The 19,465-nt window shown below is 33.2% G+C and overlaps 1 protein-coding gene across 3 annotated transcripts in view; it reads left to right on the forward strand.

Annotated features, from left to right (window-relative positions):
• Window positions 1-19,465, forward strand: part of MTX2 (metaxin 2) — a 136,163-nt gene that overhangs the window by 66,300 nt on the left and 50,398 nt on the right. For 2 of the 3 annotated variants that reach the window (XM_007494421.3, XM_056794028.1), the window contains exons 4-9: window positions 9,307-9,379; window positions 12,669-12,745; window positions 13,900-13,992; window positions 15,158-15,196; window positions 15,613-15,738; window positions 17,025-17,101. In XM_007494421.3, the coding sequence (XP_007494483.1) occupies window positions 9,307-9,379; window positions 12,669-12,745; window positions 13,900-13,992; window positions 15,158-15,196; window positions 15,613-15,738; window positions 17,025-17,101 (485 nt within the window). Of the gene's footprint in view, window positions 1-888; window positions 1,041-9,306; window positions 9,380-12,668; window positions 12,746-13,899; window positions 13,993-15,157; window positions 15,197-15,612; window positions 15,739-17,024; window positions 17,102-19,465 lie in introns of all 3 variants that reach the window. The other variant, XM_056794029.1, reaches the window with a different exon arrangement.

Genomic DNA, 19,465 nt, shown 5'->3' on the forward strand with positions numbered 1-19,465 from the left:
GTGCTAGTCAATGACAAAGCAGAAATAACTAACTGCCCACCTGGGCTGTCCTAAGCCAAGCTAGAGCCAACCATTGGATTTTGTGAGACACAGGAAGTGAGGTAGGGAACAGCCTCTAGGATTCGCTCACTTCCTGTGGGGAGAGGGAGACGCCAGTTGGTGTTAGGAAGAGTTGGTGTTAGGAGCTTGGAGAGGGAGGACGCCCGCAGACAGCTTTCCTTCAGATTGGTCACGTGAGTTAAGGACTGACTCTTTCCACTTGGGCCTTTGGGCCTAAAACTCCCTCTGCCTTGGTCAGAGGTTGAGTAGCCCCTTTCCCTTTTTCTCTTCTCTCCTCCTCTCCCTATCCTTTTCCCTACTCCCAGTGTGATTAAACCTCCATAAACTTCATTCTGACTTGAGTGTTTCATTTTTAGGAATTTCATAAGTAAATTCCTTGGCGGCCATTGTTTAATATTACATAAATCCTGTAGCCACATTCTTAACCATTACTATATTATAACCTTCTCCCAAAAGCCCACAATTTCCACCATTACACTATGACTCTGCTTAGAATATTTTAAATGAATAAAATAGATTAAATAGTATTACAAAGGAAACATTATATTGCAATATGGCTATCAAAATATTTTTTCCCATTTATTTATTTTTAAAAAACACTTACCTTCTGTTTTAGTATCAATTCCAAGACTAGAACAGCAAGAGCTAGGCAATAGGGGCTAAGTGACTTGCCCAGGGTCACACAACAAGGAAATATCCAAGTCCAGGTTTGAACCCAGGTTTTCCTGATTCCAGGCCTGGTTCTCTGTCTATCCACTGTGCCACCTAGCTGGCCCTATCTAGCTACCTACCCATCTATTAATTAGTCTCTATATTTTTTTTTTTAAGGACAAGTTCATGATCCCCACCTTTTCAACTTCTACTGCTTCAACTCCAGTATTTCTTCTCTTCTGATTTTATCTTGTTTGTCCAACAGCCCTCACTCTTTTTGATACAGAAAAATTACTCAGCCTTCTCTGTTTATCATCAGACTGGATAAGGTTGTATTTTTAATTTACTTCTCTTTTGATTACTTTCTCCCCAATCTCATGGCTTCATCTTGTGCTGTTTTCCCTCCCATAGATGATATTGAATCATTTACAGGAGAGTATGTGAATTTAAAGTGACCTTTTCCTTTTTCTCTCCTCCTATCTCTTCCTCCCTTTCCCTCTGTCTTTTTTCTCTTTTGGTTTTTAGGTAAGAGAAGCTTGTAGGAAAACTACTTCTGTACCATCTTCTTGTTTATATTCTCTGAGGGCATCTTCTTTAAAAGAAAACTTAGCGCTTTTCTATTTACATCTGTTTAAGGATTATGTACTCTATTTTATAAGCAACATAAGAAATTTTCAAGAGTAATTTTGACCTCACAATCACCTTGGAGCCTAGCCCCTGCACAAGGGGCAACTCCATTGTATGTAACCTTGAAGCATTCCTATTTAAAATTAACATAATTGTAACTCATGATTGGCTATCATTTCATCTGGAGGTAATTAGATACTATTTTTTAGTTATGCCAATGACATAATGGTTTTTATTGCTATTCAGTTTTTTTTGTTAAACTAATTAAAGATATGTTGCTGCCCATTCTATTTGGTGAAATTTTCTGACATGAAGTCCCTCAAGATATGAAACGCTAGCTTCTTTTGAGATTTTTAAGTTCTTAGTGTTCTTGTTCTTCATTTAGATACATTTTCATAATTCCCACTTTGAGTATCTTGAACACAACCAGTACTCAAGTGGATTTGAATGACTACTTATAGTCATTTGTAGATTATTTATAGAATATAGTTGTTTTAATTCCTTTACTTCCTTCCTCTGCCTTATCTTACCTATCATGTCTTCATGTTAATATATTGACTGAACAATTCAAATAATAATACTATAATTTAGAAAACATTGGTCATAGTTTTCCTTTATCATATTTCTGATTAGAAATCTTCATTCTTTTTAATCTATCTATATAATTCACTTTGAGATGTCATTGTTCAGTATGATAAACAGATCTATTCAGTGCCCAGATTTACAATTTTGGGTTTGCTGTTCTGATTTTCATATAAATCACTAGTCCATTGTCTTATCCTACTTTGTTTTTGCCCCTTTCTGATCCCTAGGATCCTCCTTAAAATGCAGTCCATCTATCTCTTGGTCATCATATTTGTTTGTGTGATCTGCCCAGCATCTCATTACATGATAAATTACCTCCAGTACTGCTGCCATTTCTACCTTTGGAGTTTGTAATTTGTCAAGTGATCATTCAGGAAGGCAGTTAGTAGGGCTCAGTGGACAGAGAACCAGGCCTGGAGATAGGAAGTTCTGGGTTCAAATATGGTCTTATCTACTTTCTAGCTGTCCAACTCTGAGGAAATCATTTGTGCCCCAGTAGCCTGGCCTTTGCCACTATTATGCCCTGGAACTGTTACTTGGTATTGATCCTACAAGGAAAGAGTTTTTAAAAATCGATCACATGGGAAGATTCTGCACATTGTTCTGCCTATTGTCCAATGATTGCTCAAGAAATAGGTTTCTGCTTGTCACTGTGGACCAATATTCCAGTACTACTCTGAGGAGTAGAGCATTTCTGCCCTGATCTTCATGGACACCTGGTGGGTCCATGTGGTATAGATGTGACTGAAAATGATTCAGGACATTTTATAGCTTCTGGTTCATTTTCTTCTTCTTTTTAATTAAGATTTTCATAAAATATATTTTGTTTTTTACATCCACTATAGTTTTCCTCAGTATCTTTCCTCCTTTCCCCCCTCAAAGAGCCATCCTATATTGGCATAACTTATTAATAAATTTAAAAGTCTAAAAATACATGTAGCATGCAACACCTGTGGACCTTCCACCTCTACAAAGGGATGGAATGGAAGTGTCTACCTAAATCTTTTCTGGCCAGGCTTGTTCTTTATAACTTCTCATCACTTACCTTTGTGGGTATGTATATGTTGATCCTTTCCATTTAGATTTTGTAGTCATTGTTGTATATTACTTTCTTGTTTCTATTTACTTCACTCTGCATTAATTCATGTAGATGGGCCATTTTCTATCCAAGCTGTTAGCCTACCCAAGTTGGTGATTAAATAAACATACTCAGATATTTCCTTTTTTTCTCCAACACTTCCTTGATCTCAGAACCATATATTTTTCTTATGTCTTGTGTAACCATATACAACAACTATAGTGTAATAATTTTTTATGCTGGCAATTATACAGTAAATGAAAGAAACCTCAGATTAGTTATTATTTATCCCTTTTTGAGTCAGAAGCATTATGGTCTTTAATATAATCATCCAATATTGATTGAGCACCCACAGGATGCCATAATACCTGCTCTATTAATGCAAGTTGCTTTCATTCTATTTAGCCTAATCACTTTCAGATGTCAGCTTTGTCTTTGAGGAGGTCTGATTTTAGCAGTGATTGACATTGGTATTGAACATTATTCTGGTAGGGTGTGCCAAATCCTTGATCAAAATTATTTCATCTTGTCAGTCATTTATTTTGCATTAAAGTCCCCGTCCAAAATATGAGAACAAGTTGAGTGATCTTGATTATATATCATAATTAAATGTATGTTGGCTCATTTTGGGTTCAGGAAAATATAAAAAATAAATGACTACTTCTATGGTCAAAGATGGAAAAAACCTTATAATTGGTATACCATTCACATTATGTTGAAAATATGATGATCTTGTTGATGGTACTACTATTATATTACATTTGTTCCTTTCTAAAGTCATAGGAGAAAGTGCTATTTGAATGGATTGTTCAGTATCCAGAACTATAGAATTCATTTTTATTTGAGAACTTCATTTTTGCTCATATTAAAAACCTATAGTGTAGCTTACATTGATAAATGGGTAACTTTCCCCAATAATTAAATCATTTTTAATTTTGGAATGTCTTTTGTCCTCTTACCTCTAGCCTGACATTCACAATCTTTTTTTCTTTAAATAATTTAAATAGCTAACATTTACATTGCACTTACTATATACCAAGCACTGCGCTAAGTAAGCACTTTGCAATTATTATCTCATTTGATCCTTACCACAACATTGGAAGGTAGATGCTCTACTTTCCCCATTTTATAGAAGGGGAAACTGAACCAAATAGCGGTTGTCTTGCTCAAGGTACATAGTCAGTCTGAGGTTGGATTTGAACCTGTCAGGTTTTCTTGATTTCAGGTTCAAATTTATCTACCTAGTGGTTCTTGGCACTTAATTCTTACTGATGTTATACTTTTAAATGTTTCTTTCCTTTACTGCCTTAATTAAAGCTCTACTTTCAGAAATGTCTTGTGGTATACCAGCTCTGGCCTCAAATATCATACCAGTAAAGCAGATAGGCCTTGAGAAGCTAGAAAGGCCTAGTTTGCAGATGTATAATACCAAAAGGTTGAAAACTCTTTTCCTCCCTCCCTCCCTCCACCCCCGCCCCTAATTTTTTTTTGAGGTGGGAAGGAGCTATAGCAACCCATGGAATATAGTTTAATAAACTGTAGCAGGATTGTGATTTTTATGGGTGATGGGTTCATGAACATAGTTAAAATCAGGAATCTTTGTAGTAATTTACAGGAAGGTCATTTACTTAATGTCTTAGTGTCTGAAAGTTCTAGGTTACAGATCAATTAGTGATACTGTGGAGAAGAGAAAAATTATACAGTACACATTGGTAGGGGGAGTTGAATCACCAGAACTTTCTCATACTGATTTAAGTTATAGACGTGTACACTGCTTCATCTCCCTCACTCAATAAAGGCTTACAAAGTTTTAAATAGAAAAGTATATCCATGATACTTGCTGTTATCAAAAACATTCAATTTGTTTCCCTTTTTGAATTCTGTAAATCAGAAATGCTCTTCTGAATCCAAAGATGAAGAAAATATGCATAGGATTTATAAAATTTTAATCCAACCTAACTTAAATCACCCATTTTGTGGTATCCTTCTATAAGAATTGCAAGATTTTAAAACCAAACAAAATTAGATAGCAATTGCTTTTTTAATAAAAGGAAAGAAAAGTAGGCATTGTCTTGACTAGTAATTGGCTTTATTATCTTATTTGCTTGTGAGATATATAGCATTTCTGATTATTTATTGGTTCATAGTCCCTTTCCATAGTAGTAACAGCAAAAAGATATTGTTCACAAGTTTACAAACTATAGAATTTATTAACTAATGGAAAACTGACATGTCACAGAGACTATTGAAGAATGTATTATTAAAAATTTTCCTGAACTTAGTCACTACAAACAAAACCATCACCTTAGTAACAGTAACTTTAAATATTTTATTAAAATAAAAAGAATTTTCATAAAATTATAAATTCCAGTATTTATGCTCCATTTAAAAAATATCTAGTCAACTTGAATAAAATAATTTTAAAAACTGGTTTGATTCCATACTTCTTTCTGGCCTTTCTCTTGCCTACATAAAAATATTTGTTGTTGTTATTTATTTTAGTCATTGTCACTGTATATATTATTCCGATTTTATTTTCTTCAGCCTACTTTTATTTCACATAAATCTTCCCATATTTGGATGTTCATATTTAATATTTCTTATGACACAGGAATAATAGCATTATATTCATTCAGCACGATTTACTTGACTATTACTTATTTGTTGGATATATGGACTATTTCCAGTTTGAGATCTCGCTTTTTTTTTTTGCTTTTTTAAATAAAATTTCTCTGAACATTGATCTTTTCAGTCAGTAAACATTTTTAAAGCACTTATTATGTGCTAGGCACTGTGCTAAGCCCTGGGGATACCCAAAGAGGCAGAAGAGAATTCCTCCCCTCAAGGAGCTCACATTCAGATGGTGGAGACTTCAGGAAAACAAATACTTAATAGAGAATATATATACAAGATTAATAGGAAGTAATTAATAGAAAGAGAGCACTAGAATTAAGAGGAGTTAGAAAAGGTTTTTTTTTTAAGAAGATGAGATTTTAGTTAATACTTAAAGGAAGTCCGAGATGACAAGGAAGGGCATTTCAAGCAATGGAGATAGCCAGAGAAAATATTGAGAATAAAAAGATGGGAGTGACTTACTTGTGGAACAGCCAGATAAGGAAATGATAGGAGGGAGTCTAGGTTATTAAGAACTTTGACTGCTAAACAGAAGATTTTATATTTCAACCTGGAGTGTTTGAGTAGAGGGGAGATGGGATGACCTGAGCTTTAAGAAAATCTCTTTGGTGACTGAATGGAGAAAGATGACAGGATGTAAGAGTACTTGGATTTGAATCCCATATCTCTCATTTAATATCTTTGTGACCTTGAACAAATAATTTATCCACAATAGGATTCCATTTTCTAAACTGTAAAATGAAGGAATTGAACCATACAAACTTTGAAGTCTCTTCTAGCTCTACATATGTGATATATATGTACATATATATAATTTACTTTTTTCCTTTAAAAATTTTTTAGTGTATAGTAACAATTGGAAACACTATAGCAAAGAATTGAGCGTTTTTGTAACTCTTGCTATATGTTGCCATGTTATATCTCAAAGTTTGTACCATTCCACAATTCTTCCTTCAGTGGAATCATGTCTTTCCCTACAGCCTTACCAGCACTCAATTTTATTGTTTTAAATTTTCTTTGCTGATTAATGCATATATTATGGTATGTCAGACTTCTTAAAATTTGTATTTCTCTGATCATTACTGATTATTTGTGTTCCATCTTTAAGAACAGTGTGTTCATGTCCTTTGACCATTTATCCATTGGGAATAGACCTTACATTTATAAACTTGGGTTAATACTTTATTGATTTTTAATGTCAATTTTTATCAGATATATTTATACTTCCATTAAATTCCTATTCTTATGCCTCATTGTGGTATGGAGGTGATCCTGGATTCTTGAAGGTCATGCCAACACTGCATATCCTCTTATAGGTTATTCTAAATTGGAAAAGCTTTGAGTGGGACCCAGTAATTGTACATTTTTGTCTAAGAATCAGCTTTAAATGCAGAGAGACTCATCATCAGGTTGTCTATGGGGGTGATGAATTTTTCAGACATAATATTCCCAAAGACCATTTTCCAAGACATAGCTAATTAGATATATCAGATCCAGCACTAGTAGGATCAGGAGTTTTAATTTGATAGAGTTGAGAGGCATTATTAAAGTTTATTGACTTTAATGATTAAAACATTTACTTGATTTCAAACCTGTGGTATGCAGGTTATTTATATTAGGTGGTGGTAGCATAATCCAAAAGAAAAAGAGTGATCCTTGGCTCTCCCCTAACATCTTGTAGCAGACCTTTTCTTTCTGTTCTTGACTCTGGGAAAGTCACTTATCTGCTTTCTTCCTCAGTTTCCTCTTCTGAAAATGAAAATAGTAATAGCACCCACCTCCCAGGGTTGTTGTGAAGATAAAAGGAAATATAAATCACTTCACAAAACCTTGGTGATGAAGAGAATAGTGTGTTTCACCATCGTTTCTCTAAAACTGTAGTTGATCATTGCATCAATCATCCTTCTCAAGCCTTTCAAAATTGTTTTTCTTTATAATGTTGTACAAATTGTTCTCCCAGTTCTACTCACTTTAATCTGTATCAGTTTATACAGGTCTTCCTAGATTTCTCTATAATGTCCATTACTTTCATATACCATAACTTGTTTAACCATTCCTTGGTGTATGGATACTCCCTTAGTTTCCAATTTACTCCTATGAAAGGAACTGCTATAAATAATTTTGTACCTCTGGTACCATATCCCCTTTCTTTGATTTCCTTGTGATAGTGCCCATTTAGCAATTTTTTTAAAACCCTCTGTCTTGGAATCAATCGATTCCAAGGCAGAAAAAGTGGTAAGGGCTAGGCCATGGGGGTTAAGTGACTTAGGGTAACCTAGCTAGGAAGTGTCTAAGGTCAGATTTGAACCCATGACCTCCCATTTCTGGGCTTGTCTCTCAATCCACTGGTAGCCACCTAGCTGTCCCTCTATTTAGCGACTTTTTATGCATAGTTTGAAAGTACTTTCCAGAGGAGAAGAATTGATGCATAGTTCCACCAACAGTGCATTAGTGTGCTTACTCTCTCTCAGCCCCTCCCAACGATTATTCTCCTGTTTTTTTTTTTTTTTTGGTTATCCTTACTAATCTGATAGGGATGCAGTGAAGCCCCATAGTTGCTTTACTTTACGTATCTCTATTTGTATTTTGGAGCATTTTTTATTTTTTATTTATTTATTTTTTTGGTAAGTTAGATTTCTTTCTTTAAAAACTGCTTAGGGGAAACTAAGATCCTAACTTTCAGAACAGTTGTATATGTGCATCAGTAGAGGAAGCGTCCTCATCGGAGGATTCTATGCCAATGAAATAACAGGTTGAGATCATTTACCTCAGTTTACATTTAGTTAATTATAACATTTTTCTTAAGCCTAGAGAATTTAGTTTTTAAGTTACATAGAAGCAGGAGGTTCATGAAAAATAAATCTATTTTAAAGGAAGAAAAGAAGAGGGATTTCTGTATTTGGTGAGTGAAGAGAAGTCATATATTGTGGACCAGAAAAAGAAACATGAGCAAAGAGAACTGAGTAGATTGCCTTCAACAAGGAGGCCAGTTAGATATGTGAAGGGTGTGAAAAGCTGTGAAAGAGGGATCTTGACCCCAGCAAGGAAGACATTATTGACCTTTAGCATCCTTAAGTGGACTAATTGATAAAGAAACCAGATTTTAAAGGATTAAGTTAGAGGAATTGAAGCAGCAAAAATAGGCAGCATTTTGGGAAGATCATTAAGAGTGGATGAGGGGGGGAGCAAGAGAAAATGAAAATTAACCACAACTCAAGGAGAAAAAAATTCAAGCAACAATTTTTCTTAGTTCTCAGGCTTGGGATATAGAATGCGCAAGAAAAGAATTGAATACGAACTATTAAAATAACAACAATTGATATAAAGCATAGGTTTGTACAGTTTTATATTTACATCCTTATGGATGTATAAATATTTTGTCTCATCTATTGGCATCTGAACTTTAAGCTATGCTGATTTTTAAAAATAGTAAACTGGCATTTTACTTGTGTTTGCTTCAGAGTTAATTGTGTTGTTGGGTCTTCTCATCTTTTTTTATAACACATAAATTATAGTTGTTTTTTATGAGAGAAGTTTTTTCCTCTTGCCATAAAAAAGATATTATAATTGCTACTGAGTTGAACTATGACTCTTCTACCATAGGTTTGTTTTTAGGAAACCATTATGAATGATAATTCTCATTGGTTTACTCTGCTTCTTTTGGTTTCCAGGCCTTTTTGCAAATGTGTGATCTCCCCATCAAAGTGGTTTGTAGAGCAAATGCTGAATATATGTCTCCATCTGGTAAGTGGGGTGCTCTTTTAGTTGTACTAAATAAACCACTAAAGTTTAAATAACATTCTTGTTAAAAATAGAATATCCATTTAATAAGATCATTTTTAGAATGCTATCTTAATTGCTATGAAAAATTAGGTGTTAAGGGAGTATATAACTTAGTATTCTGTCCCTGAATTCTTCAAAACTTCCTTGTCTTCTTATATTTAGCTCTTACACAGAGCTCTTTCATCTTTAGAACATTTTGTAAAAATCTATTCAAGACTTTCTGTTCAGTTCTACTATTTTACAGATGTAGAACATCAATAAGTAGGATAACTAAAATGTCTTGCCATAGATCTTACATGAAATTACCAATTGAAAACTCATGGCTTCTAGTTCCATCTTTCTTATTTCTTTGAATGTTGAGAGTGCTTTTTAGATGTTCAGTTTAAGGATGCTATTTTGTTAATATCACCACTTTTCTGATATCATGGCTGTTGTCATTTCTGAGACATAAAATGACAAATATAAAAATATTTATTGGTTAAAATGTCATTACACAACAGGGACTAAATAACTTTAGTTCATTTAGTTACAAAATAAGGTCTAGTGTAGTGCTCTGAACTCTCCAAGATAAATGAATTCCAAATGTAGTTCACATGATTATTATAATGCTAGTTTTGATATGACAATAATTACACCTTGGTAGAAGTATCTTTCATGAATGCATCTGTTGGTGATGATCAGTTGATATAAATATGTTACTGTGCTTTCTGGGAAAAATGGTATGCTATCATTGTAGAGACAGCTGAACAAAGAATAGTGTTAAATATTATTTCCATCCCTAAGTATAGCAATAAAATAAATGAGAATGAAAAAGATTCCTTCCCCATCCTTCTTCGACATTTCATTTGGATACCATCAACATTTGTAGATTTATGATTCTCTCTCATTTAAAGTATAGCTTCAAGTTCTTATTTCTTGGATTACTCCATACATTAATAGCAATTTTTGTAATAAAAATTTCCCAGATATCTTTAAGTAGATATTTTGTTGGGTCCTTGCTGTAACAACAACAATAATAAATACTTGCATATTTTTAGAGGTTTAAGGTTTACAAAACAATTTTTTCACTGCTTTACTAAGTTAGTAGTGCAGTGTTATTTCTATTTTATAAATGAGAAAACTGAATCTTTGAGAGCACAAGTGATGACTTCCCATGGCAACAGAGGGAATATGTATTTGAGGCTGGATTCAAACCCAGATTTCCTTTAATTAAGGTCCAAAATTCAAGGTTATAGTTTTTTTTGCCTTTTTATTTTTTCTGTGATGAAAAACATTGGAGTAAGGTGTGGGGTAGAAAGGGTTGTGTCAGTATGACTATCTGTAAAGGATTCCTAGTTCACAAATTCCATTTGACCTTTCCAGGACAGTCAACTTAAAAAATTATAATATAGGATTTCATATGGAAAAATCCCTTTAGAAGCTATCTAGTCCATTCTCCTGTTCTCAAAAAAGGCTACACTTTATGTTGAACATCTTTCCTTTTAAAAAACTTCCTTGGTGTCTTGATCTTGTTATTTTTTGCACAGAAATGGAGGAAACTCTTTAAATAGAAACCAAGGAGAGACCAGTTCTTATTTTACATCCAGTGAAAAGCATGAAACCCAGAGTTTTCTTTTGTGGAGAGAATAATTCAGATGGTGTCACATGATTGGTGCCAGACAAGGACAAGTCTCAGTGTGCAGATGTCAGATACCTGCAAAATAATCAGGCAATAGCTTTGTTTCCAATTCTAAACAAAGCTGGTGGTGTAAAGAGTAGTATGTCTTCTTTCCCACATATTCTTGGTCATAATTATTGATTCAAATTGTTTTTGTGGGAGATTAAAAATTAAATTTTATTTTAAAATCAAGCATACTGGGAAATTGCTTTCAATTTGGCCCATTAGTAGGACCCTTTCATTCATGAATTATTTTCTTTCATAAAAGGCTCAGAGAAGGATGTGGGTATTTATAGTATTTATATTTGTTTATTTATTTATAGCTTAAATTGATATATAGTCATTTTCAAGTAAGATATGATAAGTTTAAGAAAGAAGAGACAGCATTAAGTAGAAACAAATTTTCTTTTCCTAATAAGATGTGCAAAATTAGGAGCATTACCCCCAAACCACTTCCTTACTTTGGCAATCCTGAAAGTATGTTCTAAATAAATCTGTTCAGTTGTAATTCAGAAAGGCCTGCATTTCTTTTGTAATGCATTTTATGCTATGGATGCAGATGAGGCTTTTGTTGGTGCAGTGCACCTCATCCATTACCCTTAGGCTGACTGTGAGCCAGAGAAGAGCAAATCTATTGAAAAGGAGCATGAAGGAACCTGCTGTTACTGTGAACTCTGCTTGAACTAGGTCTGACAGCAGATTTCATCCATTGGCCTTTGAGGCACTTTTTTTCATTTTTGGTAAATATTTTACTCATATAAATTCTAATAATATTATCTAGGGTGCATATGAATTGGAATAAAGTACTAAATGTTTGATGTGGTGGTCAGTTTTTAAAAATCCATAGCAACCCTTTCTCTTCCTCTCACTCTCCAGACCCTCACATTGGCAGCATATTTTATATTATTCAGTTCACAGATTAATAGATTTTGACCAAAGTGACTATGAGGCATAACAATAGAGTATTAAAAATAAAGGATACCAGATATCCTTGGTGCATGTATTGATGATTTAGAGTCACTAAGAATTTTAAAAGGAAAGGTTTTAAAAGTGTTTTTTAAATCATATCATATAAAGAATACTATCAGAATATGATGATATTTTGATGGGATTTATTGCCAGTGTTAGCATGGTATAATTTTTTTCTTTTTCTTTCCATTTTTTTCCCTTTGAGATTACCCAGTAGTTCTGGATCCATGCTTTCCTCAGTGATTTGAAGGAGTCCTAATTTCTTGGATCATAATTATCTGTCAGATTTTTTAGGAAAAGGAAGAGAAGATGATGATGGCAATATTAATAACAACAGCTAGCATTTGTATAGTGTTTTAAGGTTTACAAAGCACTCTATGTGTGTTATTTCATTTGATCCTCACAATGGCACTGGGAAACAAAACTGTTAAATGTGGATGTCAAACTTCAGACGTGAATGCAATTTGTTTCTTTTCTTTCCAAACTGGAGCCTTTATAAAAAATTGATAAAATCAGTATGGGATTCAGAAAGTACCATTTTAACAAATCTTGTATATGACTGCAATAATTTTTTTTCATATAAGCTTTAATTTACCCCAGAAGAATATTTTTTTCCCTCAACAGGTAAAGTACCTTTTATTCATGTGGGAAATCAAGTGGTATCAGAACTTGGTCCAATAGTCCAATTCGTAAAAGCCAAGGTAATAAAAAAGATATTAAATGCATTTGATCACAGTTACTGTTAAATAAGTCATTCATCATTCTTTAGCATGTCTTTACATTTACATTGATTTTAACCTAGGTTTATGAAATGTCAATATAAACTAGTGGGAAAATTTTTCTCAAGTATTAATTTTTTTCTTACTATAAATTATTGGCAAGTGGTAGTTTGGTAAATGCTTTTCTAACTTAACATAGCTTATGTGAGCTTCAGTCATTAAAAGAAAGTATTGAAATATTACAAAACATCAAGTTTGTTAACTAGGAAGGTTAATCTCTCCATTAGAGTTATTCAACCAGAAATTTGCTCAATTTGGATTTTCAGCTTTATGCATGTTTGCTGTTGGTTTGACTCCCAATTCCATTAAGAATACAGCTCTAACACATCCTTATATCATACTTCATTTCTTGGCAACAGGTTTGATACTTTTAGAAAAGATGCATTGTATGCTTAAGCCTTAAAATTATAGCTAATAAAAGCCTTTGCTTTTTGCATCCTTGTCCTTGTAAAAGTATCATTTGTACATTAAGCAGCTTGTGTTTATATTCAGTGCTTTGACTCCCATTTGTAAATACACTGAACTGGCTGCCTTATAGATGAAATCACCTTTTAAGAGTTTGCTCTCTGTGTTTCAGTTGCTAAATTCTTTTGGATGGCAAGCCAGGAGAGACCTACTTATAGAGTGAATTCTAGCTTATAATGAAGAGTGTTATTAACAAGTTTCCCAAGTGTTAATCTAAGGATTCAATAACCATTGTGTTTTTGTTTTGTTGAGGGGGAAGGGTGGAAGTAAATGAATAATGAAAAATTGCCTTGTAGATAGATTTGACATTTTGGTAAATGTAAGCTACTACAGTATTTAAGTGACTTTGCTATATTCACCTTGAAAGGTACATACATTCCTATGGTGGAAAAATATCTGAAACTAATTTTCATTATTTACATCATTGGATGTAAAGTTTTATGGATAGCGTCATACTAAAGATTTTATATACTTTAGAAAGTATTTAGGAAATTAATATGGTTGTAACTATGTTAAGACATGGTGCTATGTACACTAATAGGAAAATAAATGGAAGTTTTAGTATAGTTTGGTATAATATAATGCTTTAATTTTTTCTTAATTCCCTTTAGGGCCATTCTCTTAGTGATGGGTTGGATGAAGTCCAAAAAGCAGAAATGAAAGCCTACATGGAATTAGTCAATAATATGCTGTTGACAGCAGAGGTATAATAAATAATAACTTTGTGTGGTTTTGTGTAAGAAGGTAACTGAAAATATTCTCATTTTTCAGTAAAAAGTAATATCTAGTTTGCTTTATTTTTAATTAAGTGATGAAAACAGGTTAGGTTTTGAAAAATTAGATCATTTAAAAATGCCTATTAGTTTATTATTATTACTACTAATGACAGTAGTAATAATAGCACACATTTATGTAGTGCCATAAAGTTTACAAAGTGTTTGGCTCATAAAAACCCTTCAAGTTGTTCTTTTGTGAAACCTTCGTTGAAAAGTTGATGAGTGTTACATAATTCCAGGTGTGACGTAATAACAATAATATTAATAATAGCATTTCTGCAGTCCTTTACAAATATTATCTCACTCTAGCCTGACAACAACCCTAGCAAGTAGATGTTCTTGTTATCATCACCATTTTACAGATGAGGAAACTGAGGCAAACAGCTCCCATAATCACACAGTGAGAGTCTGAAGCCAGATTTGAATTCATGTTTTCCAGAGTCCAGGGCCAGGATTCTACCCACTACCTTAGCTATTTGATATACAGAGACTGATATTAGCTTCTAGCATAGAACAATATAGTCTGTAGTCAAGAGGTTTGAGTTCTTTCTGGCTCTACAAATACTCTGCTGGTTGACTTTGTTTGAATTTCTCTTGTTTTTAAAGAAATAAGTTTATTCAATTAGTATGAAAATTTTTGATAAAGGATAGCACAGTGGAAAGATCACTGGATTTAGTCAGGAGAGTTGGGTTCCAAACCTGGCTTATTAAGTATGTGACCTTGGGCAAGTTACTTTTCATCAGTAAGATAAGGAAATTGGGATAGATGGCCTTGGAGGCCTGTTCCATGTCCTGAGGCTTTCTATTATCTTAAATTTACCTGCAGTTTTTAATAGGGATTCTTTGAGGCTTTCTTAAATAACATCTGTAAAGCAGTATAAACTCCTTAGAGATGTGCTTTGTGAATAAGAAGTATTGTTTTTTATAAAGTATAGCAAGTATATGACTGTTTAGAAACATTAGCCAGAAAAAGCCCCACAGATATAGCTTATAAAAAGTTGGCTTATAAAAATTATAATTGTAAGACATCATTTTATTCATTTACTTTTTCTTTGGTATTCCAAAGTTTTAGTGAATGTTCTTTTGTTCCTAGTTGTATCTTCAGTGGTGTGATGAAGCTACAGTAGGGGAGGTGAGTGGTTCTGCAACATTTATCTTAATTAAAATTTAATGAGAAAACACTTTTGCTCACAATTGCAAGTCCCTGCTCATAAATGAAACATTGTGGTTTATACCATTAGTGATATAGTTTTTCACTTACTTTAATTTTGCTTGCATATACATTTTAAGGAAGCTATGTGTCATTGTTTGATATAACTGGTTTTAAAGTACATAAAAGTTTATATATTTTTAAAGGGAATGGTTTAAAATTTTAATTTTTTTTAGATGGCAATATTTGTTGTTTACCCATTCCTGAGAAAATATTCTATGTATACAAGTAGTGTCAACTCTTAAAATACACAGTATTCTCAGAATTTTCTTTTTGATAATAGCTTTTGTTTCTAGGAGTAAAATATCATTTCCCTTTTTAAATTGTTTCTGATTTAGATCACTCACTCTCGATATGGATATCCTTATCCTTGGCCTCTGAACCACATCTTGGCTTACCAAAAACAATGGGAAGTCAAACGCAAGATGAAAGCCATTGGATGGGGTAACAAGACTCTGGATCAGGTTAGTCCAGTAAATATTAAGTTGAAATTTCTAGTTTTATTTATTTATTTTTTTAAATCCTCAATGTTATCATGATTTGTTATTGAAATAATTTCCTATAATTTCTTTACTTTTTAATACAGTGTCCCAAAAGTCTTAGTGTAGTGTTAAGCTATTTTGGGACACCTATTTTTAAACTTTAATACCACACTAAAACTTTTGGGACACCCCATATGTACTTTGACTTATTTATACACCTCTGAACATATCTTCCCCCCTTTCCTTTGACTTGATTTACTGAAGAATTAGTAATATTTTTAAACTTTCCAAGATAATATAATGTTTTCAGGCCTTATCTTGGCAAATTAGCTATGACCTTACCCATGATTTACTTTTAATAGCTGTTTGTCACAAAGAGTGAGGGTGGAGCAAATAAAATTGATCAAAAAACCAGTAGAAAAACAACCCTGACCAGTTCAACTGAGGATGGCTTAGAATTGTTATATATGATGGGAAAAGCTCTTTCATATTGTATATAGAATAATATATTAGTCAGTGAAAAAGTACTTATCCTGTTGCTTATTTGTACAAGTATTCGGGAAAAAATTACTCATATTTGAAGATAATATTTCAAGATTCTTGGTTTTCAGTATGTAGCCTTTACAGGTCACCATCTCAGATTTTTCTCCCCAAATGCTCCATATTCTTAAACTCCTATTTGTAAAGATTAAAATTTAGGGAATATGGGGAGACTGAGGATTTTAAGGTTTACATATTTCAATGTGAGAGATATGGTCTGGAGTGGGCTTTAGTGCCTTAACAAAGCTGCAATTTCATTAGTTGTAGATAGCTCCCCCCGCACTGACATAAGTTACAACCTCATTACACTTTAGTAGGTGGGTTCATTTAGTTGATATATCTGATAGATTGACATCCCAATGTCAGACCTTTCTGGGAAAAACCTCTCCCAAATATAATTTTGGTCTTGCTTGGCTCATGTTTAAAAGTCTTTGCAGCACACCTGCCAACACTTTTAGGGCCTTTAAAAAATCCACATTGCCTCCATGTTAGAGGAGTATTTGACATATAGTTTGGCTGAAATTCATGTGTCTGCGTGTATATATGTATACATACATATATGTGCATATTTACTACATATAAATATTTTTATATTTTATATTTACAGTTATATTGTTCCTCATTTAGAATTCTACTAAAGAATCTGATGATGTATTAAGTCTTTTACAGATAAATTTCATTGCTTTGATAATTAAAGTTATTTTTATGGGGTCTTTTGAATATGTTAGGTCTTAGAAGATGTAGACCAGTGCTGTCAAGCTCTTTCTCAAAGACTGGGAACACAACCTTATTTTTTCAATAAACAGTAAGTAATTTTATTTTATGGGATCATTATTCTTAAAGCATAATATGTTAGAGCAGCTAGATGGCTCAGTAGATGGGGAGCCAGGCCTAGAGAAAAGAGGACCTGGGTTCAAATCTAGCCTCAAGACTCTTCCAAGGCTGTGTGACCCTGGGCAAGCCACTTAACCTCAATTACCTAGTCTTTTCTGCTTTGGATCTGATACTTAGAATTGATTCTAAGACAGAAAGTAAAGTTATGTTGCATAAAGTTGGCATAAGGAATAGAAATGTTAGGTTATCTATATGTTATATGTATGACAAATGTATAATAAAATTCTTTTAATTTCTTAAAAATAAACTACAAACATAGAAAAATTATAGATGAACATAGGAAATGTGATATCAATGTAAAGTTAATTAGTTATATGTAGTAGCACTTTTATTTAGTACAGAGCTTAAAATATTCAGGCGACTTTTTCCTAGAATAAACAACAGTAGTGGCAAAGATAGATAGTTAGGAGAGGACCCAGAATTTGGGATGATGAAAGATCTTGAAATCATGTTAAATGAAGACTGGTTGAAAGAACTGGAGATAGTAATCATAGAGATGAAAAGTCTTAGAGAGGGAGGGGATTTAAGATTAAATTCCATCCATGATACATGCCTGTTTCTTATGTGATCTTGGGCAAGTCAACTCTCTTGGGCCGAAGTTTCCTCATCTGTAAAATAAAAGAATTACACTAGATGTCCTTTGAGGTGAGGTCCCTTAAACCTTTCAGGCACTTCAGATATGATCTAGTCCAACTTCATTCTGAAGCCTAGAGAGATTTAAAGAGCTAGCCCAAGGTCACATAGGCAGTGAGTAGCAGATCTAGAATTTGAACCTAAGTTCTCTGTCTCCTAATCTTTCACTCTTTCCCTTATACCTCTTCTCTATCCCATCTCTTACCCCAATCCGTGTTACAACTGCCTTCACATATTTGAAAATAGATCTATTGTGTGGAGAAGAGATTCTGCTTTCTTTGCTCGCTTTCAGAGAATAGAACCAGGAGCACTGGGTGGAAATTGTATAGAGAAAGATTTTGACTTGATGTAAAGAAAAACTTTCTAACAATTAGATTTATACAAAATTGAACAACCTTCCAACTCACTCTCACACATTTATATATCTTAAGCTATATATTTTACTTTCTGTAAATGGGGAACAATTTTATACATTGCCAGCAAAATTGTTTATTTTTTAAGTTAATTAAAGTGTTTATATAGCAAAGAAGTGAAGATAAAGGGCTAACAAACTTAAAAATATCAGTTATGTATTTCACGTTTTATAGTAAAAGGATTTTTATGTATTACTTTCATGGCAAAGAATCATTTTCTAACATAAAGAATATATGTAATTTTCTCTTTTCCCCACATGAATTATGGTTTTAAGTTATGTCATTATATCATGGAGAATTCTGCCACCTGGTTTTATGATGAAGTTTTTCTAAATTGAGTTAGTATTCGTAAACCCAGAGGTTTGTTTTAAAGTTCTAATCCACTGAATTTTCTTACTCTTTCTTTTCACAGCTTTACCCTTTGATTATTAATGACATTTTTGTAAGTTGCATTCCATGTGTATATCAAACATTTATTTGGGAGATTCGGTTAGTCTAAATGGCTCTGTGACCAGCTTTAACAATTTTAAAATAAATAACCTGAAGCACAAGCAAAACAAGATATATGTTAGAAATATTAAAACACAATTTAGGGCCTATTGATCCCTGAAGCAGGAAGGTCACAGAGTTCAAATTATGAAGGCCAAATAGGTACACTCTATAGTTATGCAGGGAAGAAATCAGTGTTCTTTGATTTTTACTATGCAACTTTTTCCATCCCCTTAGTCCCCAACACAAAAGACATGTATCCAAATGTTGCTACTCTGTAGTTTCTTTTCTTACTAATTTGGAAATTCTTAGGAATTGAAAGACCCCAAAGGGGTGGATTTTAGTGTTTGAAGTGCATTATCCTTTTTAAGGGTTGTTTTTGTGATGCACAGCATCCTGGTGGGAGGTATAAAGAACCATTCCAAGAAGTTTGAGCCTTAGATCTCAAAGGTGAATGGGTTGATGGCCAGAGATCACTTGGGGAGTGATTTAAGTGAAATATAAAAATATCTATTTCATCATAATATGAAAAAAATTAGAATTAAATTCTTAATGATTGCTTTGGATTCAGAATTCATAACAGATATGAAAGAAGGCCTGCTTGTAAAAAGGTGAAAGACTTTTGATTGACATGAAAATGAATTATTTTCAGGAACACTGGAATAATTTTACTTTAGACCAAGTTTAGATAGGTGCATCCTCTTTACATTTACTATAAATTGTGGTTAAAATCTGGTAAA

The sequence above is a fragment of the Monodelphis domestica genome, chromosome 4 (assembly GCF_027887165.1).
Source record: "Monodelphis domestica isolate mMonDom1 chromosome 4, mMonDom1.pri, whole genome shotgun sequence".
Taxonomy (NCBI): Eukaryota; Metazoa; Chordata; class Mammalia; order Didelphimorphia; family Didelphidae; genus Monodelphis; species Monodelphis domestica.